General features: G+C 35.5%; 1 protein-coding gene and 1 pseudogene across 5 annotated transcripts in view; both read right to left on the bottom strand.

Annotated features, from left to right (window-relative positions):
* Window positions 1-27,800, bottom strand: part of LOC308351990 (large ribosomal subunit protein uL4-like) — a 536,185-nt pseudogene that overhangs the window by 267,282 nt on the left and 241,103 nt on the right. The gene's annotated exons all lie outside the window — the stretch shown is intronic.
* PHF14 (PHD finger protein 14) overlaps window positions 1-27,800 on the bottom strand; it is a 219,758-nt gene that overhangs the window by 131,846 nt on the left and 60,112 nt on the right. For all 4 annotated transcript variants that reach the window (XM_080817985.1, XM_080817983.1, XM_080817984.1 and 1 more), the window contains 4 exons: window positions 27,626-27,721; window positions 25,497-25,600; window positions 23,374-23,505; window positions 4,801-4,969 (listed from right to left, as the gene is read on the bottom strand). In XM_080817985.1, the coding sequence (XP_080674111.1) occupies window positions 4,801-4,969; window positions 23,374-23,505; window positions 25,497-25,600; window positions 27,626-27,721 (501 nt within the window). The remainder of the gene's footprint in view (window positions 1-4,800; window positions 4,970-23,373; window positions 23,506-25,496; window positions 25,601-27,625; window positions 27,722-27,800) is intronic.

Here is a 27,800-nt window from a genome sequence, read left to right as displayed (position 1 = left end):
AACCCACTGAGCCACCCAGGTGCCCCAGATTATCTAATTTATTTTATAAATGAGGACACTGAGTATAAACAAAGTTAAGTACTTATCCAAGGGTACATAAATGGTTATTGGCAGAGTATTAACTACAATTCAAATCTACCATGTGTTAGTCCAGGTACTTTCCACCACACACTATGCTGTCTTATAGGTTTTGATGATATCTAAAACATACAAGTTGATTTTGTACCATCTTCTACTTTTTAAAGGGAATAATGCTACAAAGAAAATTTCTTAGAGAGTACATTTTAATGGATCAGTACATTTTAATGGATAGTTTCTAAACCATAATTGTAAGTCATATCCATAAACAAGGTATTTCTGAGTAAGTAGAAGAGTTAAATTAAAATTAAATTTCATATCCATAAACAAGGTATTTCTGAGTAAGTAGAAGGGTTATTTAAATTAAAATTAAATTTAATTAATTAATTAATTTCCCAAAGTCCTCCCTCTTATCGTCTGTCTACAGTTTCATGTGAGTAACATTAGTTCTGAAACATTTAAGTGAAGGCCATTTTACTCAGGAGGTCATAAGAGTCAGATGCTTGGCTTCTGCATAGGCTGCAGCCTCCTAGACCTTTCCATTAGCTCCCACTTCATGGTCCTGGCAGGCTTCGCAGACTTCCCACAAATTCTCATTTTTCTACCCACTCAACAGTGTTCTTTGGGCTGAGATCATCACTGTCAAATTCTTTGATCTGGAGTCAGTTCCTACCACCTACTCAGTGCTTCAGGATAGATATTTAATTTACAATTTTTCTAATGTTCGGCAGAACCCCTCTAACATATGGTAAAAGTTTTCTTGACATCCACACCCTCATCTACGCCAACAGTAGTGTACGTCCTTAATTCCCCCACAGAACAATTCCATTCTCCTGACCACATTTTTAGCCACTAAGTTGCTGAAAGCACAGGAGCCTGTGATTCTGGCCCAAGGACAAGTGCGGGGAACAATCACTGTAATCCTGCATGGAAAAGCAGCATAATAATGCACTTAAAAGTTTGGCCTCAGAAGCTACCTTAGTTTGATTCCTGGCTATATATACCATTTAGAAGCTCTATGTCCTTGGGCAAGTTACTGAAACACTTTGCCTCAGTTTCTCAACTATAAAATGGCAATGACATTTGTAACTACTTCACAGCATAGTAATGACAATTAATATAAAATACAAAGTAAGTAACAGATAATGGTTAAATAAAAATATGCTTTTCAATCCTTTTCTTTCCTTAGACTTAGTCCTTCTACTTGTGCCCAATAATAAAATAGAGAATACGGTTCCTGAGAGGCTGAAATACTGAGGATGGGATATTTGTGAGCCAATTTAAGATGATGTTACAAAGTTACATTCCTAGAGCAGGAAATAATATGTGAAGAATTTTCTGAAACCAGATCATTCCTCTTTTACTTATTAATAATATTTCATTATTTCCATGTTTCTTGAACTATGCCCATATTACTTTTCCATATGACTCACTGATCACTTTTTTTCTTATTTTTTGTTTGACAAATACACCAAAAGAAATTTCAAAGTACAAAATATATACCCTTATGATAAACATAGATTCATGGGCTGGGGGAGGGTAATGTTGGAAGGAAAGTCAAAGGAGACTATACTTTTGAATTTCTTATAACAAAAAAATATTCACTTTCATAGTTAATATTTTCAAAGTGTTACTTTCATAGTTAAAATTTAATTTAAAAATAATTCTAACTTTCAGAATCAATTTTTAAAAATAGTAACCTAACAATTAAATATGAGACAATTAAATATGAGATAACATGAAAAAATGAAAATATGGATCAGAGAGAATCTCCATCTTTGCACAAAAGGAATATTTTCTGGAAATATACTATTTTCATTCTTACAACTCAAAAATAGCTCTTTTGACCCATTATTTTTAAACACCTTTAACTCTTTAAAGCTATCATTTATTTCAAGTAACTTTTCTGGCTAATCTTTTAACATCTTTGGGTAGAAAAAAATTAGGAAGAAAAAGTAATACTGGGACTACTTACTTTGAAAAGCATCTATATCTTACCTACTGTCTCAAAATGTGCTATAGTCATTCAGAGTTCTATAAATCCTTATTAAGGAAATCAGAGTAGAATAAAATGAAAAATGAATTTCCTCAGCATCTAAATAATAAAAATATAGTAAGGCTTGCCAAAGTGTTCTATTCCCCATTGCACTCTCCAGCTACGATAAATGGAAACTGCCTGTCAGCAAGAAAAAGTGGATGCCATTCTTCTAATAGCAGCCTTATTTGGCACAAAGCAGGCACTCAAGCACAAAAATTGAGTCCATGGGCCCATCTCTCTTAACACTGATCAAATCAAATGAACAAATCAAAAAGATATTTGTTGCTTAATAAAAAAAGCTGAGATACAATAAGCCAAATGTTTCACGTAGATTTGGAGTAACTAGTTAGGAAAAAAAAACCACTATATACTACTCCAGCTTCACTGCCAATTCCAGAGCACGCACTCTTTTTTTCTACAAGCAAGTTTCACAGTATTCACAATTTAGAGGGAAAAAAGCAAACCAACATAGAATAGCAAAATAAATATATGCTGGTGGCTAATATATACACACATGCTGTCAGATACTTACAGATTTGCTGCTTCTATTTTTTTTAATATCAATTTCCTCAAGGTAGAATAACCTTCAAACATTTTATTAATTAACTTCTACACTACTGCACTGTGACTTTTGAAAGCAGTGACACCAATGCCCTTGTACAAGCTTGGGGGGGAACACTTCACACTTAACAGAAAGTGCAAAGAAAAAGAGTATTGGATCTTGTATTTAATGTGAACAAACTCAGGTACACAAGTTAGTAAGTGGATATGTAACTGTCTTACTATAGATAACACTATGCTAAAGAAAGACACATGAACGTCCTGGTATCACATTCCTAGCTATGCTACCTAAAAACCAAATGTTTTATAACTTCATTTGAACCTCACTTAAATTTCTTCTACAGACCTTAAAAAAAGAAACAAAACCCACAGGGTATTAATTCAGGCTGAGTTTAAGTCCTATTCTGCCTACTATTTGTAAGATCATGGTAGGTTACTCAAGCTTTCTGCATCTCAGTTTCATTTTGAGTAAAATAGGTGTTATAATAGTCATATACTAACTAATTTTTTAAAAGGGGGAGTGGGTCAGAGGATTAGTACAGTGTCTGGCATGTGATGAGTCCTCAATAAATGTTAGGTATTATTATTATTATTATTAAACAATTTTAGGTAAAGGTGAGCTAATCCTTCATGTCCTCTTCTGACCTACTAGCCTTTGAAGAAAGTAATGAAGTAAAATAGCCAATGATCGAATAGTAGGAAGAAAGAGAAAATAATAGGATGGCTGGATTTATTAGTAGTATGGATAAACAGAAGTTAAATTAATAGCAGTAACATACCAGGATTTACACAAATACTCCAACATGTAAATCCCTTCCATCCCTCTTTTGCTTCTTTACTACCACCATGATGTTACTTTTAAACATAAAGATATAAAGTATAAAAGATAAGAAAGTAATAGCAGGGGGGAAGAAAATATGTTCAATAAAAATAGGACTTCAATCTATGGCAGCCATGAAAATTTTATATTTTTGATGGTTCTTAGAGACAACTCTATAGAGACAGTCCTTCAAAAAAAAATTAAAGTGCCATATACTTAATCATACTATAAAGACTGAATTTAAAAATAAAATTATTTAATAGAATACCAATTCACATATCCCACAAAAAAGATTCTTGAAATAAGAGAAAAATCATTTTTACTAGCATGAAATAGCATAAACCTTTCTAAAAACTGTATTAGTACTATAACCCAAAGGAATTTAAACTTAACAGAAATGGATAGAAAGTTGTAGAACAAATGATCGTTTTAACAGTTTTATTTAGTGATATATTATTTTGAATGAGAAATTAAAGCTTAGGATATATGTCATGAATTCCCTACAACACAAAGCTAAATTTTATTTAAAATTTTGATAGAGTAATAGGACTACTGTGAAATGAAGTACACTTTGATCAGTAATGGCAGGAAAAAGAAAAACTAACGAAAGAATTATTATAAGAAATTTAAGGGCAGAATATCTAAAAATGTAATATATGTACTAAATAAAAAGTACAACTAAGAAGATACTAGGAACAATTAAAAAATTAAACAAAAGGAAAGATAAATCACTTATTTATTGTGAAAGATACTTGGTTATATAAATACTGAGATATTTATGAAATAATATTTATGAAAATACTGAGATATTTATGAATCAATTCAATGGATTAAAGTATCAAATAACAAAAGGAAAAAGTAACTCCATTCATACAAAATTCAAAACTTGCAAAACTACTTATGAATACACACATTTGGAGATTCATTATTAAAAAGAAAAGAAGAGAATGAGAAATATAAAGTTGAGAACAGAGGTAACCCCTGTGCTACACAGATGAGAATGTAATTACCAAGGATTCACAGGGGACATCAAAGCCTTTCGTAATGTCTGATTTTTGAAGCAGGCTGGTGGATACAGTGGGCATTCATTATTATGCTTTAAGTTGAATTCATAAACCATAAATTCTCACATATGTATGGTATATTTCATGATGTAAAACAATAAACTCTTAAGAATGACCAACAGCAATACGATGGTTTCTTTCTTTGACTCCTGAGTATATGTTCACCCTTTGTCTTTCTCACCTCTTAAATTCTGACCTCAGATTTCTGTGATGATTATGATAAACAGGTAAAAAATTACCGTGTTTCTTATTGGAATCTTCTTGGGTTCTGGAGGCATATCCTGTGGAACAAATTTCACCGGTTCCTTAATCTGCCTCCTTGATCGTTTGGTCCCATCTGGTAAGGTTTCCATGGCCATGTCTGCTTCCATGTCACTGCTCCCTGCCTGGTCACATTCTGAACACTGCCTACATAAAGAAAAAAATGTAAGTTCATATATTATTTTTATTTTCTAGTATTAGCTATGGTTTCTATTAATAAAAATTCAGGTACATGTGAAGAATATATAAAAATATACACTCCTGTAAGAATGACAATAGTAAATATATAAAGAATTCCTGTATCCCTGTAAGTATCATAAACACATACAATAATGCTACATGTTTAAGTGAACCAACATAAGAGATTCAGCACTGATGGTGAAGTCCAAAGTAACAGAAATCTGTCTCTCCACCTAGAAAACAACTGCACTGGCACAATATGTTTGATGTAATTATTTTCAAACTCTGGACTCTAGTAAAGGCTTGCAACTTCAAGGGAAGACTTGCACAGGTAAACTGCCATTAATTTCAGTCAATTTCAGCTCTAGGTGAAGTCACAGCTACCCATTCTCCAACCAAGACACACAGCAGGCAGAACATTGCACATGTTCCTGCAGTAGCTTACAAACAGCTATTCGGAGCCAGGATGGCCAAAATAAACCATGTCCTCCAAATATTGAGCACCTGTGCTCTGATCACAGAAGTACAAAGAGCTGGGTAAGCTCCCCTCAGCCTGAAATGACTTCTAGAACTTAAAATTATCCCCCACCTTCATTTTTCTCCTTGCACCCTTTTGGGAGCCAGACACTAAAGACATGGGCACTCAAAAATAAGTGCATATACAGGAAAAATTAGCAAATGACCACATTTGCCCAGGGAAAGGCTCAGAAAAGACATAAAAAACTGTAAGTTTACACCTTAGACTGATCCTCAGCACAGAGACAGCACACTATGATAAGAAACAAAAACAAACAAACAGAAACAGTAACAAAACACAGCAAATGTTGGGAATGGTTAAAAACTCATTTCCAAAGTTATCACATTATTAAATACAAATGTCCAGTTTCTGAGAAAAACCTCACAAGTTAAATAAAGAAAAAGGAAAGTATGGCCCATTAAAATGGGGGAAAAATTAACAGAAACTGTCCCAGAAAAAGACCTGAAGGCAGATGTGCAAGACAAAGAATTATTTTTTAAATGCTCAATGAACTAACAGAAATTGTGACAAAGACAAGAAAATAGTTTCTGAACAAAACAGAAATATCAATAGAGAGAAAGCCTAAAAATAAACCAAAAGGAAATTCTGGAGATGAAAAGTACAATAACGGAACAGAAAATTTACTAGAGGGATTAAAAGGACAGATCTGTGCAGCAAACTTGAAAGAAAGAACAATGGAAACTATAAAGTCTGAGGAACAAACAGAAAAAAAAAAGCTTGAAAAAAAGTGAATAGATCCTAAGCGGCAAGTGAGGGCATTGACAAATACACCAACATTCGCACCGTGGAAGACCCAGAAGAAGAAAAAAGGGGAAGAGATAATGTTTAAAGGAATAATGACTGAAAACTTCCTAGTCTGATGAAGGAGATAATATGAAATCCAAGAAGCTCAACAAATACCAAACAAAATAAACTCAAAAAGTCCCACACCAAGATGATTATAATCAAAATTTCCAAATAAAAAGACACAAATAGAGCCTTGAAAATAGAGAGAAATTCAGAATCGTCACATACAAGGGATTTTCAATAAGATTACAGGCAGAGCTCTCATCAGAAATTCTGGAAGCCAGAAGGCAGTGTTATCAATATATTAAAAGTGTTAAAATGACCAGAAAAACAAACAGCAACCAAAAAACCTATCAAAACTAAGAATACTATGTTCATCAAAATTGTCCTTCAAAAGTGTGGGAGAAATTAAGACAGTGCTAGACAAACAATAGCAGGGGGAGTTTGATACCACCAGACTTGTCCTACAAGAAATGCTCAATGGAGTCCTGTAGAGTGGGGGGGAGCGGGGAAGGACACAAGACAGTAACTCAGTCCATTATGGAGAAATAAAAATCTCAATAAAGGTTAATACACGATCAATTATAAAAGCTAATATTATAACAATGGGTTGTAACTCCACTCTTGTTTTTTTACATGATGTAAGAGACAAATACATTAAAAAAATTAATACCATAAACAGCTTACTTATAACTTATTATTATTAACTTATTATTATAACTTATTATTATAACTGTTTCTTAAGTCCACATGCATGGAGAAGAAGGATTTAAATAAGATATAGAGGGGCACCTCAGTGGCTGTCAGTTAAGGGACTGACTCTTCATTTCAGCTCAGGGCTCAGCACTGTCCATGGAGCCTGCTTAAGATTCTCTCTCTGTCACCCCCCCAAACCTCCCTCTCCACAGGCGCTCTCTCAAAAATATAAATAAATAAAGAAATAAGATAAACAAATGGCTAATAAGCACAAGAAAAGATGCTGAACATTACTAATCATTAAGGAAATGAAAATCAAAACCACAATGAGATAGCACCTCACATCCAACAGGATGGCTATTATCAAAACAAAAAACAGAAAATAGTGTTTGCAAGGATGTAGAGAAACTGGAATCCTGTACACTGTTGATGGGAATGTAAAATAGTACAGCTGCTTTAAAAACAAGTATGGTGGTTCCTTAAAAAATTAAAAATACAATTACCATATAATCCATTCTTAAAAAGGTATCTCTATACCCATATTCATAGCAGCACTGTTCACAATAGCTAATTGTGGGAGCAACCCCAGTAACTACTGACCTATAAATGGATAAGTAAAATGTGGTACATATACAATGGACTATTATTCAGCTTTAAAAAAGAAGAATATTTGCAATATGCTATGACATGGATGAACCTGAAGACATTAGTCTAAGTGAAATAGGCCAGTCACTAAAAAGACCAATACTATATGATTCCACTTACATGAGGTACTTAAGAGTAGTTAAAATCATAGGGAGAGAAAGTGGAATAGTGATTGCCAGGAGCTGGAGGGAAGGGAGGAATGGGGAGTTATTATTCAATATGTATAGAGTTTCAATTTTTACAAGATGAAAAATGTCATAAGGATAGATTATTATTGTATTTAATATGACAATATGATAATTATTAATGTACTTAATACCACTGGACTATACCACTTAAAAATGATTAAGATGGTAAATTTTATGTTATGTGTATTTTGCCATAGTAAAATGCTTGAAAAAACAAGAGTAACATTAAAAGATAATTAAACACTGAAGCTCAGTCTAGATCAGTAGAGTCCAGTAGAACTTTGTTAGAATTTCTATAACTGCACTATTTAGTACAACAGCCACTAGCCATATATAGCTATTGAACACTTGTAATGTGTGACTAAGGAACTGATTTTTAAATTTTAATTTTAATCAATTTAAATCCAAGGAGTCACACGTGGCTAGTGGCTAACACCTGGACAACAAAAGTCTACAAAATGATTATTGAAAATCTTAATATTGCCAATTATAAAGGCCCACTTAAAAATTCATTAGAAACTGTTAAATGTAAATTTTTTTCATATATTTTCTTTAAATTTAAAAGAATGATCAGAAGGTTCTTTAGAAGTCTAACTTACAGTGTTATCTCTATAAAAATAGTTATAATAGACAAAATAATGTTTCATATTTAGTTTACTTATCAGTACCTTAGTTTCTTAAGTAATCTTAGTTTACATCAATACCCTTGAATGAATCTTAGAATTCCCTCACCAAGAATTTTCAAAGATTTCTTATTATTTGAGGTCATACTGCATCAAAATTCACGTATCTTGCTCACTAATACAGTAAACATTATCAAACTAATATCTATTTTTTAAGATAACATTAAATTTCAAATTCCAGTAACAGAGTTAAATGCAACATGCCATTTGTGTTAATAAGACATATACATTAATTGTTAAAATGCAAACTAATATTCAACGCTTTGTTGCTGTTGTTTTTTTTAAAGATTTTATTTATTTGTTTGACAGAGATCACAAATAGGCAGAGAGGCAGGCAGCTGGGTGGGAAGCACGCTCAGACCCTGGGATCATGACCTGAGCTGAAGGCAGAGGCTTTAACCCACTGAGCCACCCACATGCCCCTAATATTTAATGCTTTGATCTTAATATCCAAAAATTCCCATTCATTTAACCAAAATTGTTGAGGAAAAATTTTAACACTAAAAAAATGACCAATAAGAAAAAAAAAGTAAGTAATTTATCATGTGTTACTCAAAAAGTTTTATATATCTATTGGTAGAATATCCAACCACTTCATTCCTTGGATTCACACATTGCCACGGATATTAACATACAGAGCTCCTGCGTGGCTCAGTTGGTTTTGGCTCAGGTTGTGATCTCATGGGTAATGAGATCAAGCCCATGTTGGGCCCTGCTCTCAGTGGGGAGTCTGCCTGAAGATTTTCTATCTCTGCCCCTTCCCACTCATACCCTCTCTTCTCGCTCTCTCAAATAAATAAATCTTTTTTAAAAAATTAAAATACAAATAAAGTGTAAGATATCCATTTGCTCCTGTTTGTCCCATATGAAAAGATTAAAGATTAGTATGAGCAATAAACACCTAACAATATTCCTAATTTAAATAATGAGTATATTTTCTTTTTTTTTTAATAATGAGTATATTTTCAAACAATCTATTGGCAATCCTAAACTGTGAAAACCCCACAAATGTTAGATACTATTAGTAAATAATAACAAATACAACAAACATCAAAACAGAAATGGCCATAGAAAGAGATTAAATTATGTGACAGAAAAGGACTATTTCCTTAAGTGATCATTTCTACCTGCTGAAGTGAAATGTAAACAAAGTTTCTCAGTTCCAATTCATTTTTTTTTTTAAAGATTTTATTTATTTGACAGAGAGAGAGAGATCACAAGTAGGCAGAGAGGCAGGCAGAGAGAAAGGGGGGAAGTAGGCTCCCTGCTGATCAGAGAGCCCGATGGGGGGCTCGATCTCAGGACCCTGAGATCATGACCCGAGCTGAAGGCAGAGGCTTAACCCACTGAGCCACCCAGGCGCCCCGCAATTCATTTTTAACATACATGAATTGCTGGGATATAGAAACAAGTACCTTTTTAGGATGAATCAGTGTGTTTTCTTTTTTTTTTTTTTTGGCATTTTAAGGAATTTTTTTTTAATTTTTTTATTTTAATAAACATATAATGTATTTTTATCCCCAGGGGTACAGGTCTGTGAATCGTCAGGTTTACACATTTCACAGCACTCATCATAGCCCATACCCTCCCCAATGTCCATTTCCCCACCACCCTCTCCCGTCCCCCCTCCCCCCCGGCAACCCTCAGTCTGTTTCTTGAGATTGAATCTTTTATGGTTTATCTCCCTCCCAATCCCATCTTTTCATTTTTTCTTTTCCTACTTCCCCCCAACCCCCCCCCCCGCCTTGCATCTCCACTTCCTCATATCAAAGAGATCATATGATAGTTGTCTTTCTCCGATTGACTTATTTCGCTAAGCATGATACCCTCTAGTTCCATCCACGTCGTCGCAAATGGCAAGATTTCATGTCTTTTGATGGCTGCATAGTATTCCATTGTGTATATATACCACTTCTTCTTTATCCATTCATCTGTTGATGGACATCTAGGCTCTTTCCACAGTTTGGCTATTGTGGACATTGCTGCTATAAACATTCGGGTGCACGTGCCCCTTCAGAGCACCACGTTTGTATCTTTAGGATATATACCCAGGAGTGCAATTGCTGGGTCGTAGGGTAGCTCTATTTTCAGTTTTTTGAGGAACCTCCACACTGTTTTCCAGAGTGGTTGCACCAGCTTGCATTCCCACCAGCAGTGTAGGAGGGTTCCCCTCTCTCCGCATCCTCGCCAGCATCTGTCATTTCTTGACTTGTTAATTTTAGCCATTCTGACTGGTGTGAGGTGGTATCTCATTGTGGTTTTGATTTGTATTTCCCTGATGCCAAGTGATGTGGAGCATTTTTTCATGTGTCTGTTGGCCATCTGGATGTCTTCCTTGCAGAAATGTCTGTTCATGTCTTCTGCCCATTTCTTGACTGGATTATTTGTTCTTTGGGTATTGAGTTTGATAAGCTCTTTATAGATTTTGGATACTAGCCCTTTATCTGATATGTCGTTTGCAAATATCTTTTCCCATTCTGTCAGTTGTCTTTTGGTTTTGTTCACTGTTTCCTTTGCTGTGCAAAAGCTTTTGATCTTGATGAAATCCCAATAGTTCATTTTTGCCCTTGCTTCTCTTGCCTTTGGCGATGTTCCTAGGAAGAAGTGGCTGCGGTTGAGGTCAAAGAGGTTGCTGCCTGCATTCTCCTCAAGGATTTTGATAGATTCCTTCCTCACATTGAGGTCCTTCATCCATTTTGAGTCTATTTTCATGTGTGGTGTAAGGAAATAGTCCAATTTCATTTTTCTGCATGTGGCTGTCCAATTTTCCCAGCACCATTTGTTGAAGAGGCTGTCTTTTTTCCATTGGATATTCTTTCCTGCTTTGTCGAAGATTAGTTGACCATAGAGTTGAGGGTCTATTTCTGGGCTCTCTATTCTGTTCCATTGGTCTATATGTCTGTTTTTGTGCCAGTACCATACTGTCTTGATGATGACAGCTTTGTAATAGAGCTTGAAGTCTGGAATTGTGATGCCACCGACTTTGGCTTTCTTTCTCAATATTCCTTTGGCTATTCGAGGTCTTTTCTGGTTCCATATAAATTTTAGGATTATTTGTTCTATTTCTTTAAAAAAAATGGATGGGATTTTGATAGGGATTGCATTAAATGTGTAGATTGCTTTAGGTAGAATAGACATTTTCACAACATTTGTTCTTCCAATCCATGAGCATGGAATATTTTTCCATTTCTTTGTGTCTTCCTCAATTTCTTTCATGAGTACTTTATAATTTTCTGAGTATAGATTCTTTGTCTCTTTGGTTAGATTTATTCCTAGGTATCTTATGGTTTTCGGTGCGATTGTAAATGGGACTGACTCCTCAATTTCCCTTTCCTCTGTCTTGTTGTTAGTGTAAAGAAATGCGACTGATTTCTGTGCATTGACTTTATATCCTGACACTTTACTGAATTCCTGTATAAGTTCTAGCAGTTTTGGAGTGGACCCTTTTGGGTTTTCCACATATAGTATCATATCATCTGCAAAGAGTGATAGTTTGACTTCTTCTTTGCCGATTTGGATGCCTTTCATTTCTTTTTGTTGTCTGATTGCTGAGGCTAGGACTTCTAGTACTATATTGAACAGCAGTGGTGATAACGGACATCCCTGCCGTGTTCCTGACCTTAGCGGAAAAGCTTTCAGTTTTTCTCCATCGAGAATGATATTTGCGGTGGGTTTTTCATAGATGGCTTTGATAATATTGAGGTATGTGCCTTCTATCCCTACACTTTGAAGAGTTTTAATCAGGAAGGGATGCTGCACTTTGTCAAATGCTTTTTCAGCATCTATTGAGAGTATCATATGGTTCTTACTCTTTCTTTTATTAATGTATTGTATCACATTGATGGATTTGCGGATGTTGAACCAACCTTGCAGCCCTGGAATAAATCCCACTTGGTCGTGGTGAACAATCCTTTTAATGTACTGTTGGATCCTATCGGCCAGTATTTTGGTGAGAATTTTCGCATCTGTGTTCATCAGGGATATTGGTCTGTAATTCTCTTTTTTGGTGGGATCCTTGTCTGGTTTTGGGATCAAGGTGATGCTGGCCTCATAGAATGAGTTTGGAAGTTTTCCTTCCATTTCTATTTTTTGGAACAGTTTCAGGAGAATAGGAATTAATTCTTCTTTAAATGTTTGGTGGAATTCCCCTGGGAAGCCGTCTGGTCCTGGACTTTTGTTTGTTTGGAGATTTTTGATGACTGTTTCAATCTCCTTACTGGTTATGGGTCTGTTCAGGTTATCTATTTCTTCCTGCTTCAGTTGTGGTAGTTTATACATCTCTAGAAATGTATCCATTTCTTCCAGATTGTCAAATTTGTTGCCGTAGAGTTGCTCGTAGTATGTTCTTATAATTGTTTGTATTTCTTTGGTGTTGGTTGTGATCTCTCCTCTTTCATTCAAGATTTTATTTATTTGCATCCTTTCTCTTTTCTTTTTGATAAGTCTGGCCAGGGGCTTATCAATCTTATTAATTCTTTCAAAGAACCAGCTCCTAGTTTTGTTGATTTGTTCTATTGTTTTTTAGTTTCTATTTCATTGATTTCTGCTCTGATCTTTATGATTTCTCTTCTCCTGCTGGGTTTAGGCTTTCTTTGTTGTTCTCTCTCCAGCTCCTTTAGGTGTAGGGTTAGGTTGTGTATTTGAGACCTTTCTTGTTTCTTGAGAAAGGCTTGCACTGCTATATATTTTCCTCTCAGGACTGCCTTTGTTGTGTCCCATAGATTTTGAACTGTTGTGTTTTCATTATCATTTGTTTCCATGAATTTTTTCAATTCTTCTTTAATTTCCTGGTTGACCCATTCATTTTTTAGAAGGATGCTGTTTAGTCTCCATGTATTTGTGTTCTTTCCAAATTTCCTCTTGTGATTGAGTTCTAGCTTCAGAGCATTGTGGTCTAAAAATATGCAGGGAATGATCTCAATCTTTTGGTACCGATTGAGACCTGATTTATGACGCACGATGTGGTCTATTCTGGAGAATGTTCCATGTGCACTAGAGAAGAATGTATATTCTGTTGCTTTGGGATGGAATGTTCTGAATATATCTGTGATGTCCATCTGGTCCAGTGTGTCATTTAAGGCCTTGATTTCCTTGTGGATCTTTTGCTTAGATGATCTGTCCATTTCAGTGAGGGGAGTGTTAAAGTCCCCTGCTATTATTATATTACTGTCAATGTATCTCTTTGATTTTGTTATTAATTGGTTTATATAGTTGGCTGCTCCCATGTTAGGGGCATAGATATTTAAGATTGTTAGATCTTCTTGTTGGACAGACCCTTTGAGTATGATATAGTGTCCTTCCTCATCTCTTATTATAGTCTGTGGCTTAAAATCTAATTGATCTGATATAAGGATTGCCACCCCAGCTTTCTTCTGATGTCCATTAGCATGGTACATTGTTTTCCACCCCCTCACTTTCAATCTGGAGGTGTCTTCGGGTCTAAAATGAGTTTCTTGTAGGCAGCATATGGATGGGTTTTGTTTTTTTATCCATTCTGATACCCTGTGTCTTTTGATTGGGGCATTTAGCCCATTAACATTCAGGGTAACTATTGAGAGATATGAATTGAGTGCCATTGTATTGCCTGTAAGGTGACTGTTACTGTCTATTGGCTCTGTTTCTTTCTGATCTACTACTTTTAGGGTCTCTCTTTGCTTAGAGGACCCCTTTCAATATTTCCTGTAGAGTTGGTTTGGTGTTTGCAAATTCTTTCACCTTTTGTTTGTCCTGGAAGCTCTTTATCTCTCCTTCTATTTTCAATGATAGCCTAGCCGGATATAGTATTCTTGGCTGCATGTTTTTCTCGTTTAGTGCTCTGAATATATCATGCCAGTTCTTTCTGGCCTGCCAGGTCTCTGTGGATAGGTCCGCTGCCAATCTAATGTTTTTACCCTTGTATGTTACAGACTTCTTTTCCCGGGCTGCTTTCAGGATTTTCTCTTTGTCGCTCAGACTTGTAAATTTTACTATCAGGTGACGAGGTGTGGACCTATTTTTATTGATTTTGAGGGGCGTTCTTAGCATCTCCTGGATTTTGATGTTTGTTCCCTTTGCCATATTAGGGAAATTCTCTCCAATAATTATCTCCAATATACCTTCTGCTCCCCTCTCTCTTTCTTCCTCTTCTGGAATCCCAATTATTCTAATGTTGTGTCGTCTTATGGTGTCGCTTATCTCTCGAATTCTCTCCTCGTGGTCCAGTATTTGTTTGTCTCTCTTTTGCTCAGCTTCTTTATTTTCTATCATTTGGTGTTCTATGTCACTAATTCTTTCTTCTGCCTCATTTATCCTGGCAGTGAGAGCTTCCATTTTTGATTGCACCTCATTAATAGCTTTTTTGATTTCAACTTGGTTAGATTTTAGTTCTTTTATTTCTCCAGAAAGGGCTTTTATCTCTCCGGAGAGGGTTTCTCTAATATCTTCTATGCCTTTTTCGAGCCCGGCTAGAACCTTGAGAATTGTCATTCTGAACTCTAGATCTGTCATGTTACCTATGTCCGTATTGATTAGGTCTCCAGCCTTCGGTACGGCCTCTTGTTCTTTTTTTTGAGGTGAGTTTTTCCGCCTTGTCATTTTGTCCAGATAAGATTTGCTTTCTCCTGCTGTGGAATTCCGCTGTTCTTGGTGAGCGAAGTTGGTTTTGGATGGGTTTCTTGTTGATCTTCTGGGGGAGGGGCCTGTTGTAGTGATTTTCAAGTGTCTTTGCCGCAGGCGGAATTGCACCGCCCTTGCCAGGGGCCGGGCTAAGTAATCCGCTCGGGTTTGCTTTCGGGAGCTTTTGGTCCCTGAGCGCTTTCCGTAGAGTTCCGGAGGACGGGAATGAAGATGGAGGCCTCCCAATCTCTCGGCCCGGAGGAGCCGAGAGCTTGGGGTTCCGCTCCTCAGTGCGCTCTCAGAGCAAAGCGCCCAACCGCCCCGCCTCCCTGGCCTGCGGTAGCGCCTCGAGGAAAGCAGTCAATTGCTGGCGCTGGAGAAAAGCGCCGGGTCGCTTTCGTCTCCGTGGCCTCTGGCCGCGCTCCGAGCCCAACCAGCCTGCAACCGGCACAAGGTAACCCCGGGCTTAGAGCTCACTCCTCAGCTTTGTCACTGTAGCCGGCTTCCCCGCTCTAATACCTGCGAGCTCTGCGGCACTCAGACACCCCCAGTCCTTCTGTGACCCCGCGGGACCTGGGGTTATGCTGACACCACCTGGGTTTCCCTCCAGTTTAACCTCTGGAGCGATGTCTCCCAGTGGAGCCGACTTTTAAAAGTCCCGATTTTGTGCTCCGTCGCTCCGCCGCTTGCCGGGAGCCGGCCCCTCCCCCCGGGGTCTATCTTCCCGTCGCTTTGGATTCACTTCTCCGCAGGTCCTACCTTTCAGAAAGTGATCAATTTTCTGTTTCTGGAATTGTTGCTCTTCTTCTCTTCGATTTCCCGTGGGATTTGTAGGTGTTCACAATGGTTAGATAAGCTATCTAGCTGATCTCCTGCTACCCGATGTCGTCTCAGCCTGCTACTTCTCCGCCATCTTGACTCCTCCCCCCAGTGTGTTTTCTTTTAATTGAATTTTTTTTCTTTAGTTTCTCATTTTGTAACAATAACCCTCGTCAGGGCATTCTCTAACTTATGCTCATTTTCATCCTCACCAAAAGTAATACACTCAGGTCACAAGGAAACTTGCTTTAGAGCCCTCTGACAGAACTGTTACTCCCTAAACTCCACGACAAAACACTGAACGACACAGAAAGTCAAAATAAATTTTAACCACCAATACAGAAATTTATCTATTTGTTTCAAAACAACTGCCAAGTGATAGTTACAGTACAAACTCTACACAGATGGAGACACTACTTGAAACTTTTTCAACAACCTATTAAATACTATCGTCTCTATCTTTTATGTATCATTTAAGATATGAAAAAGCATCTCTACTACATTAATCAGTACACAAGATCCTAAGAATAATAATCTAGGATATAGCTATGGCCTGTCCAATTCAATGGGATTAATGGGATAATAATTGGGGGTAAAAGTCATAATTATCTTTCATAATGTCAAAACACATACCTGGCTTCTTCTAATAACCTACTAAGCTGCTATCTTATACATTTAATCCTGTGTATTTTCACTTAATATATTCTACTAGGAAGAAAATCCTATATTTTATAATTCCCATGCAAAATATTAAAAATACTCTTAAGTAATCAAAATATTCAATTAATTAAAAAGGAATTTTTAAAATACAAGTAATAAAAATTCATGTAATGAATTTATGCAAAAGGGCAACCTTCTGACTGAAATGAAATATCAAGAGATTTTTCTCATTTGCTATACAATCTTCAACTCCTGAACCATATATTACAACTTTTTTTTTGTTCAGAAGGGGGTTTAGAATTTTTCAATTACTAAAGAAAACTGATTTCATTGTATAATAATTCTAAGACAAGTACATGAATTCAGTTTATAAAAAAATTTACTTGTATATGTTAGAGAAAAACAGATTTTATGAATTCTTAACTGTAATAAATTGTGACACTTTCTCAAATATTATATATAATTCATGTTTTGCTTTTTTTTTCCTTTACAAATTACTTCTTTCAGTCTTCAAAGATTGCATAGCATAGTCTTTTTCCCTTATCTCAAAGATTTTTCCATGTTTTCCCCTTTTTTTAAAAGGAAAATCTTCACAGGTGCCTATATAAAACTTCATTAGTGAAATATAAATCAAAACCACAATGAGATATCACTTCAAATCTGTTAGAATGGCTGTCATCAAAAAGATAAGAAATAACAAGTATTGGAGAAGATATGGAAAAAAGGGAATGCTCATTTACTGTTGGCAGGAATGTAAACTGGTGCAGCCACTATGAAAACGAGCATGGAGGTTCTTCAAAAATTAAAAATAGGGCACTCCTGGGTGGCTCAGCTGGCTGGGCATCCAACTCTTGATTTTGGCTTGGGTCATGATCTCTGGGTCATGGGATTAGCTTTAAGTCAGGCTCCACACTCAGCACAGAGTCTGCTTGGGATTCTCTCTATTCCTCTGCCCCTCACCTCACCAGTCTGCTCTCTCGCTCTAAAATAAATCAATCTTTGAAAACAAAATAACTAAAAATGCAACTACTATATGATCCAGCAATTGCACTTCTGAGTGTATATCCAAAGGAACAAAATCTCTATCTTGAAAAGATATCTACACTCTTATGTTCATGCATCATTATTTATAAGAGGAAAAACATGGAAATACCCTGTGTCCATTGATGAATGAATGGGTAAAGAAAATGTAGTAGAAATATATAATAGGATATTATTCAGCCATAAAAAGGAAGGAAACCCTAGCTCTTTGCAACAGCATAGATGGATCTTGAGGGAATTATGCTAAATAAGTCAAAGCAAATATTGTATGATCTCGATTATATGTGGACTATTTTTTTTAAGATTTTATTTATTTATTGAATAGAGAGAGAGAGAGATCACAAGTAGGCAGAGCAGCAGGCAGAGAGAGAGGGGGAAGCAGGCTTCCTGCTAAGCAGAGAGCCTGATGTGGGGCTCAATCCCAGGACCCTAAGTTCATGACCTGAGCCGAAGGCAGAGGATTAACTAACCCACTGAGCCACCCAGGCGCCCCTTATGTGGACTACTTTTTTTTTAAACCCACAAATTCCTAAATAAAGGGTACAGACTGGTGGTTGCCAGAAGCTGGGGTCAGGGAGGTGAAGAGTTGGGGAGGAGATGCAAAAGGGTAAGGGTGGTCAAAAGGTACAAACTTCCAGTTAAAACATAAATATGTCCAAATAAATAAATCCAAATAAATAAATAAATAAATAATTCTTAAGAGGGGGGTGGTGCCTGGGTGCCTCAGTCTGTTAAGCATCTGATTCTTGATTTCAGTTTGGGTTACAATCTCAGGGTTGTGAGATGGAGCCTCAAGGTGGAGCCTGCTTAAGATTCTCTCTCTCTCCCTCTCCCGTGTCTCTCCCCACGCTCTCTCTCTAAATAAATAAATTAATAAATAAGTCCTGGGGATGTAATATACAACATGGTGACTATAGTTATTAATACTACATTGTATATTTGGAGAAATATTTTTTTTAAGATTTTATTTCTTTAACTGAGAGAGCATACACAAACACATGCACATGAGTTGTGTTAGGAGGGGTGAGGGAGAGGCACAAGCAAGCAGACTCTACCCCAAGTGTGGAGCCCTACACGAGGCTCCATCCCAGGACCCGGAGATCATGATCTGAGCTGAAATCAAGAGTTGGCCAGCCACTTAACCGTTTAACCAACTGAGCCACCCGGGTGCCCCTAAGAGAATACATCTTAAGAGTCCTTATCATTAGGGGGAAAAAAAAACCAAAAATGTTGAACTATGTATTACAATGGATGTTAACTAAACTTACTGTGGTAATCATTTCACAATATATACATCAAATCATCATGCTGTACACCTAAAATTAATACAAGGTTATATGTCAATTACCTCTTGATAAAAAGAAAGAGTTAATGGAAGAAGGGAAGGATAAATTATTAAGAAAAATGGGGGAGAAACCTATAAATTATTAACTGAAGGATCTGTGCTATAGATTTTCTTTACTCTTAAAAGAATAAACAAAGGTATACTCAAAGAATAAAAGGATAGAATAAATATTATTCAATTATCTGTCAAATACTACTCTCCAGAATATTCAGGTTTTGGTGTTTTTTTTTTTTCCCCAGAATATTCTTTAATTAGAAAAGGCAAGAGGGGCGCCTGGGTGGCTCAGTGGGTTAAAGCCTCTGCCTTCGGCTCAGGTCATGATCTCGGGGTCCTGGGATAGAGCCCCGCATCGGGCTCTCTGCTCGGCGGGGAGCCTGCTTTCCCCTCTCTCTGCCTGAGCCTCTGCCTACTTGTGATCTTGGCTGTCAAATAAATAAATAAAACCTTAAAAAAAAAAAAAAGGCAAGAAATATTCTGATCAGACGGTGATAGAAACATAAGATTACTCTAAAAAAAGTATTTATGGGGCGCTCAGTGGGTTAAGCCTCTGCCTTTGGCTCAGGTCATGATCTCAAGGTCTTGCATTTGAACCCTGCATTGGGCTCTCTGGTCAGCAGGGAGCCTGTTCCCCTCCACCCCCCACCTGCTTTTGCCTACTTGTGATCTCTGTCTGTCAAATAAATAAATAAAATCTTAAAAAAAAAAGAGAGATATTTATTATTTGAGCTACTCTAATAAATCAAACCCTTACTACTTCATTTATATACCTATCAGGCTTATGTGGGAAGAATATAAGGCAGTGTGCAACATTATATATTTTAAAAGGAACAAACCAAAATAATATAAACTAAGAGTATGACAAAATAAATTTCAAACAATGGGAGTAAGTACAAACAAAATGGAGCCTAGATCATACCTTCATTAGCCTCTTTATCCCTTGCCAAATTCCTCACCCAACTAGCATTCTCATCTGATTTGCCCATTCCTAACCCAACATAAGAAGTCCCTGGGTTTTTCCCTCTCCTGCTCCTGGACAGCTAAGCATTACTGGAGAAAGATCAATTAATCACACTTATTAAACCAAGTCACGAACATTCTTAGTATATAACCTCAGCAAGTCATCTGTGATTTTTTTTTCCCATGGTAACTATCGGAAACTATCTCCTAATCTTCTTAAGCCACAATCATCATCCCAATTCCTTTCCCTTTCCACAGACTGCTTCTATTTCATGGAAAAGTCAGAGCCTGTCTAATGTGAGCTTATTCAACTTTCCTACTTCCCACCAATAATTACCTCTGTATCTTTATTCTTTCCTGTCACATGTCTTAAATTAGTCCAAGATAAGCAGTGAACTATTGTGGTATGGACCAAACAGAAAGCATCCAGATCTCAAACTAGTAACTCTCAAAAGTCGTACTGATACTAGAAGGAAAAAAAAAAAAAAAGCTGGACAGGAGGTACTTAGAACAGTCTACCAAGCAGAACACGCTATTTGAGAAGGGAAGATTGCATAGTAATTTTGGCTAGCAGTGAACATCAGGGGTATATAGTAGAAAGGGTGTTACCAAATACACATAGCATAAAGATAGGAAAAGGAGTAATTGGTGACATTCAAAAATGTGTACCAGTAGGCTCTGTATAAATTTAAGCTAATAATAAGCCCAGTCATGAGATAAGGGTACAGGAACCCTTTCCCTAAGACAAAAGGACCTTTCTAGGACCTCTTTTCCTAAGAAAAAGACTAAGAAGAACTAAATGGAACCTAGGCAGAGGTTAGGCAGTAGTGTGCTAGTAAATATCTAATACGTAATTCTCTATGGGAAAAAGTCATTATTTCTAGCATTTGCCAATTTCTGTATCATGCATACTACTAAGCATGGTCAATTTCAAAATATCAATATGGCATCAGAGAATGCAGAATGGGTAAAAAATGTATAGTAGCATACCATTAGACAGTTTTTCTACCATACATATATAATAGACTTAGGCAAAGAGTAAAGGTAATAATAAAATATTTGGGAAGTGAAATTGCTTTAATACTTATTATCTTTAATATAACTTCAATATTAAACTGAAAATGTTAAAAAGCAAAAAGTGCCTCTCACAACTGAGATACACTAAAGAAAAATATAATTCCATGAAACTTACTCTAAAACTAATACACTCAATTAAGTGCTAAGCAAAACTAAGTTGACTTCAGAGGCCAAAAGAAATTTGATTATTAAAAACTAGAAGATATTGAAGACTTCACTTTGCCACGGTATTAGCTTCTTTTATTTTAAAACACTGTAACCAATGCATAGGACCCTAAGTAATTTTAGGTCTTTTGGGGAGATCTTTCCCTAAAACATTCCAGGCAAGGCAGTTTATGTGAAGTTCTTCCAGAAACTTACAGGAAACCAGAGCTCTGCAGGCAGAGCAGTATTAGCAAAGTTCATAACTGCACATCTCCATGTCAAAGATCATGACTAGCACACTAGCCCTGGAGACTACCAAACAGGCTTTCAATTTATAAACATCCACTTATAGGGCACCTGGTTGGCACAGTTTGTTGGGAGTCTGACTCTTGGTTTTGGCTCAGGTTGTGATCTCAGGGTCATGGGATCAAGCCCCACATCAGGCTCCATGCTCAGTGGAGTCTGCTTAAAGACTTTCTCTCCCCCTCCCTCTACCCTTTTCCCCTGCCCTGTGCACAAGCGTGTTTGCTCGCTCGCTCTCTCTCTCCCTCTCTCAAATAAATAAATAAATCTTTTTTAAAAAGGCAAAAAAACCACCCACCTAGGATACTTATTAATACCACTGGCATTCTAATAAGCCACAGCATTTTCTTAATAAATTCTGGTTTCAAAGGCACAAATATAACATATATATATTTATGCCCTCCATTATACTTGAAAAGGGCAGACTAGGACGACTCTCTCAAGACAAACTGATAAAGAACACTATGAGGGATGCCTGAGTGGCTCAGGTCAAGATCCCAGGGTCCTGGGATCAAGTCCTGCATTCAGCTCCTTGCTTACTGGGGAGCATCCTTTTCTTTCTGCTTGCCACTCCCCCTGCTTGTGCACTCTCTCTCTGACAAATATATAAATAAAATCTTAAAAAAAAAAAAAAAGAACACTATGAAAAAGGATTCCTGTGAAAATGGTGAAAGAATGTAAGCTTCTCAATAAAATAAACAGAGATCCTTTGCAACATAAAACAATAAGGTTAAAAAACATGCTTACTGTAAAAAAACAAACAAACAAACATGCTTACTGTGTTTGACAAACACACAACTTTTCATATAGATTAGCATTTAAGAACCTGGGGTCTACTTTTTTCTAAAAGTAGAAAGGTCGGCACTTGGGTGGCTCAGTCGGTTAAGCATCTGCCTTTGGCTCAGGTCCTGATCCCAGGGTCCTAGGACTGGCGGAAAGCCTGCTTCTCCCTCCCCTCCCTGGTCATCCTCTCTCTTGCTATCTCTGTCACTATCTCTGTCTCTCTCTCAAATAAATAGAAAATAAAAATAAAAAATAAAAGTAAATGTAGAAAGTCAATTTGCCTAAGAAGAATACTGAGATTTATTCCAAAATTTTCCGTGTTCTATATTCTTCCTATATAGAATCAGCATATTAAAACTGACTTGTCTCTCCCTTGGACTAAAATTAAGGAAAGGATAAAATTCATCATACATAAGCTTTTATCAAATATCTGCAGTAATGTAATATACCTAAGTTAATGAAAAAAATTAAAAACATATGTCAAATGTTTCTAGATTGGTTGAACATAAATATAACTAGCACAAATGAAAAATACTAAAAGTAAAGCCTTGAGTGAAACTATTTAAAAATATTAAACTGCAATAAAAGGATGAGTAAGGAGGCAAATTCCTGATAAATTCATTCAATTTCAAAATAAAAATAAAGCATTTCAGAAATTCGTATAATAAAGTAAAATACAACTAATACAGGAGACAGAATTCATGCTTTAACCATTGCTAAGATACCACGATAGCTTCAATTAACTCAATATTCATTTGTCAAAAAAACAGATACAGGTTTATTTATATATTATAATAAATATTTAGGACTAAAGTGTTCTTACCACAAAAAAACACAATGGAATCTAAGTGAAGTGATGGATATGTTAGTTAGTTTCATTACGGTGATTACTTCACAATGTATATGTATATCGAATCATTAAGTTGTATATCTTAAATATATATAGTTTATAATTATCAATTATACTTAAAGTTGGAAACAAATTTATAAAAAAATCAGTTAAAAAATGTGCTGAAAACTTATTGTGAAGCAATATGATGTAACACCATCTTACACTGTTGAAATACAGAGCCAACCATTTCTAATATTAAAATCTCTTTCATTTTACTTACCAGTAACTGTTCTTGGTCTTTCTTGGCATCCTCGTAAGAGGAGGGTCCAGACATCCAAGGTGGTAATGGAGTTTACAGGTATCACACAATAAAAGAAGATGCTGATCGTGGTTCTTCTTACAAATTCCACAACTTTGAATAAAGGCAGCAAATAAAGGATTAGAATAGTAGTAATCTTAATGAAACAGCTATTCATAGCATATTTTTTTAATTTCAAAATTTCACCTTGATTAACTTAAAATTTCTTCTGTTAAAATCAAATGTCTTCTCATAACACATGCTTTTTTATAATGTCACTACTTATTAGTTCAAAATATTTTTGAGACTATAGAAAAATAGCTGGATCTAATATAAATATTGCTCTAGAGTCAAACCTTTCAGAGAAAGGCATATATAAGATAGTATTCTCAACATCATCACCATCTCAATTTTAATTATCACTTAAACTCATCTAATATTAGCTTAACTTTTCTCTAGAAAGGAAACTATTAAACAAAAAACTTTCAAATTTTCTACTTCTCTAAAACTACCAAAGAAGTTAACTTACAAACAAAATTCAGTTTATTTTCTATCATTAATTACAAACTTTTCAAAGAGTCTTAAACATAAAAATAAGCTAAATTTATAAGTAAGACTCTTTCCAAAATATGACTCTGAGTCTTGAAAATATACCAATTGATATTTATTGCAAAGAATGGGGCATTTTACTATTGATGTTAACTGTTACTTCGATTTTTGTTTGTTTTCAAGGAATTCAACTTCTCTTGTGCAAAAAGGCAACATAACCACTCCTAGAGCACAAGCCCTTGACCTGAAAATCTAGGTCTTTTTTATATTGGGAACATAAAGAGTGAAGGAAAAGTTGAGAATCTATAAGAGCCATCCATCAATGTACAGAAACAATGATATTTGAATTTTTAAATTATCCTAGAAAAAAAAAGATCACATAAATGCAACAACAACTAATATTTCATCTCAATGTTGCTCAGAGTAAAAAAGGAAAATGCAACAACAACAACTAATATTTCGTCTCAATGTTGCTCAGAGTAAAAAAGGAAAATCATCTAAAATACATTCTGGAACAAAATGAATGTAGTTTTAAGTCAGAAGCACTGTGTTATGTGTGATGGTTCCAAATGAACCAACTTTGTTTAGAAAAGCTGGACTGAGAATGTGCTAGTCTGCATACTGTACACTAAAACACTAGTCGGCTTTTCCCACATTTCAAGGAAGTCAACTGCTATTACCTACGGAGGAAGCCTCCAACCAAGAATGAAAAATAATTATGGAGACTGATATTACTCCTGCTATTTCTGAGAAGGGAAGAAGTTATGGGGAGAATATTTACGTATTTATGTAAGTATATATAGGTATATATGCGAATATATACATTTGTATGTATATATACATACATACACACATAAATACACTAGCATCTTTTAACTTTTCCCCAGTTAATATGCTCAGTTACATTAAAAAAGTAAGATCCTAACCTATTCATATACGGAAAGAAGTCCAGGCTATGTAAAATTACTATAAATTGTGAACACTATAAACTATTGAGACAAGTAAAAAAAAAAAACAAAAACACTTCTGTAAATAAAATCATTACAACTGAGCACAGAAAAAAATATAGACAGATTCAAATCTAGAAGTTATCTTCATCATCCACCACTGTACAAAGGCAGGAATTCAGACTGTATATGGTAACTATCACCACTTAAAAACACATGCAAAGCTCTAAAACTCATTTAAGTAAAATAAAATATAAATGTATATTTATATATCCTTTTAATTATTTAAGAAAATTATTATCTACATTATTTAAAGTCACTTTCCAATTGTCCAAAGAGGACTGACTATTCACTTCGATGGAACTTTTGGACATACATCTCCACCTATTTAAAGGATATAAGTTACTTATCATTAAAAGAGAGCAAAAATCTCTTCTGTCATTCAACCTAAAAAGCATCTTTGATGAAAATATTCACAAAATGAACTTCAAGTTCATTTAACATAAATTCTAGTATGGACATAATTCATTCACAAATATTTGAAGCACCTTGTTATTAAAAGCACGAGTTTAAAAAAACACAGTATTAACTTATCATTTTATTACTTGCCTATAAAGTATTGCAGGAAGGATAGATGTCTTTTGTGCGCCTCCTTCTTTTTTACTTGGTTTTCTCTCCTTGGGTGCTCGCAAAATTGCCGGTATGTTCAACTTCTATTGATTTGAACAAATGCAGTTTATTTTGTTTTAAAGAAAAAATATAAAGCAACATTCTCCTCTATTTGCCACTCAAGTCAACTAAATATGCTAGAATTGTGAGGGAGAAATGTTTTACCAGCTATTACACCAGCAAAAAAAAATTAAAATGAGTTTCTTTGGTTACTTCCATTAGAAACCTATAATTAGGGGCACCTGGGTGGCTCAGTCGTTAAGCGTCTGCCTTCAGCTCAGGTCACGGTCCCAGGGTCCTGGGATCCAGCCCGACAATGGGTTCCCTGCTCTGCAGGAAGCCTGCTTCTCCCTCTCCCACTCCCCCTGTTTGTGCTCCCTCTCTCACTGTGTCTCTGTCAAATAAATAAATAAAGTCTTTAAAAAAAAGAAAAAGAAACCTATAATTACATACTTTCAATTTTTGGTGAAACACTAAAATATTCTGAGAATTAAACTTCTACTTCAGCTTTGAAAAGTGAAAGACAAGGACAATCATTTAAGAGCTTAAAAAAAAAAAGCCTCACACAATATACTTGACAAGAAGAATATTGAAGCCGTTTATTTTCCTCAACATCTCAGCTACATTGGTGCTCCATAGGTTAATTAGAAAAATTATCTTATTGGACCAAACTCTCCGCAAAGTGAATGAGATTCTTTTTGGTCTTCTACTAATCTGTAGTATGCTGGCTTCTGAGACAGCAACCATCTATCAAAGTCATTTCTCAGTGGCCCGGTGGGCCGGTATTTGTTCAACCAACTGGAAAAAAGTGTCATGCAAATGGTACAAATGAATTCTACTTCTGTGTATTTTACATTTACACAAGGAAATTTGTGAACTTCTGTTAAGAGTCATTTAATAAATGAAAACACCCTTTTATGGTAGATAATTTTTTACACTAAGTAGGAGATTCTTAAGAGACAGTCTTGCAAATCAAACCAAAAGATAATGCTAGCTTGGTAAATAAACTAATAATAGTCTTGTACTCAACATTAACTTCTCTAAATATCAAACACCATAATCTCTCAAAAATCCATCAACAACCTATCAATAGAAAGGTCAATTCACCAAAGGTGACTACTCATTCTCACCTCTTAAATTATGTTATTCATTTTAATACAAGCCACATACATCCTGTTCGAAAAGAAGCATCTTTAAAGCTAGCATAGCACAATACATATCAGTATTTATTATCTTCTAAAATATTAAGTCTACACAAACTGTATGATAAATTTGACCCTTCTTAAACCTCTGAAACAAGTACAATAAAAAATATCTCTTCGTTGATAAGCCTCCTTCACAAATAAGATTACTTTCATTGTAAAAGGACAATGAGTCTCCAACATCTTTTTAAAATATAATTGAAATTACTTGAATGAATTTTTAATTTATGTGTTATACACACAGTACTAAAAAAAAAGCATTCAAAGAAACTACTATTTGGCAATGATTCTTCTTTTCAACACCAAGAACTTTAACAGGCTAAAAATGCTCAAGGATAAAATAATTTTTGTCATTACCCCAGTGATATTTACTGAAAATGAAAAACTATCCTTTAACATTAAAGTTTCAAAACCCATCTCTTAGGCAGCTCAAAACTAAATCAATATAAAAACGAATTTCCCTAGTTTGCCTTTTAAATTTTACACCTAAAAAGAAGGAACTAAATATAACAGAACAGGATAGAAAAAAAAAAAGTGGCAAGGAGTCTAACTGCTAAATTAGAGATAAGAATTTGATAGGAGTAACTCATGCTTCTAATCTTAGCTTCATCTCAAATGACAGGTCAATTAGTTAGAGCCAATGAAAAAATTTTGTAAACAAGATAGCTGTTAAAACAACCAAATTAGGCTACAGGTTCTCAGTGGGCAGCTTTCAATGCTCTAGATGTATTTCAGGCATTATCACTACCACAGAGGATTAGTTGCCCCTAATCAAACAGAATTTTTAGTTAGGAAAGTTGTATCAGAAATCTGATCTTTGAAAATAACAGAGTAAGAATAGGAGACAGCAATTGGAAAGAAACTAACCTGCCCTGTGATTCTGCCTAGTAAGGCCCATATTCCTTGCCCTTCGCTTCGAAGTTTTCCATTCAGATTCTGCAGTTCTTCTAAAGATTCACATAGCTACAATGTAAATAATCCAAATCAGTAAACCATTACAATACATAGTAAAACATGGGGAAATTTAAATAATTTATCAACA

This window comes from Martes martes, assembly GCF_963455335.1.
Source record: "Martes martes genome assembly, chromosome: 11".
NCBI classification, from domain to species: domain Eukaryota; kingdom Metazoa; phylum Chordata; class Mammalia; order Carnivora; family Mustelidae; genus Martes; species Martes martes.
This window is presented reverse-complemented; position numbering and strand designations above follow the sequence as displayed.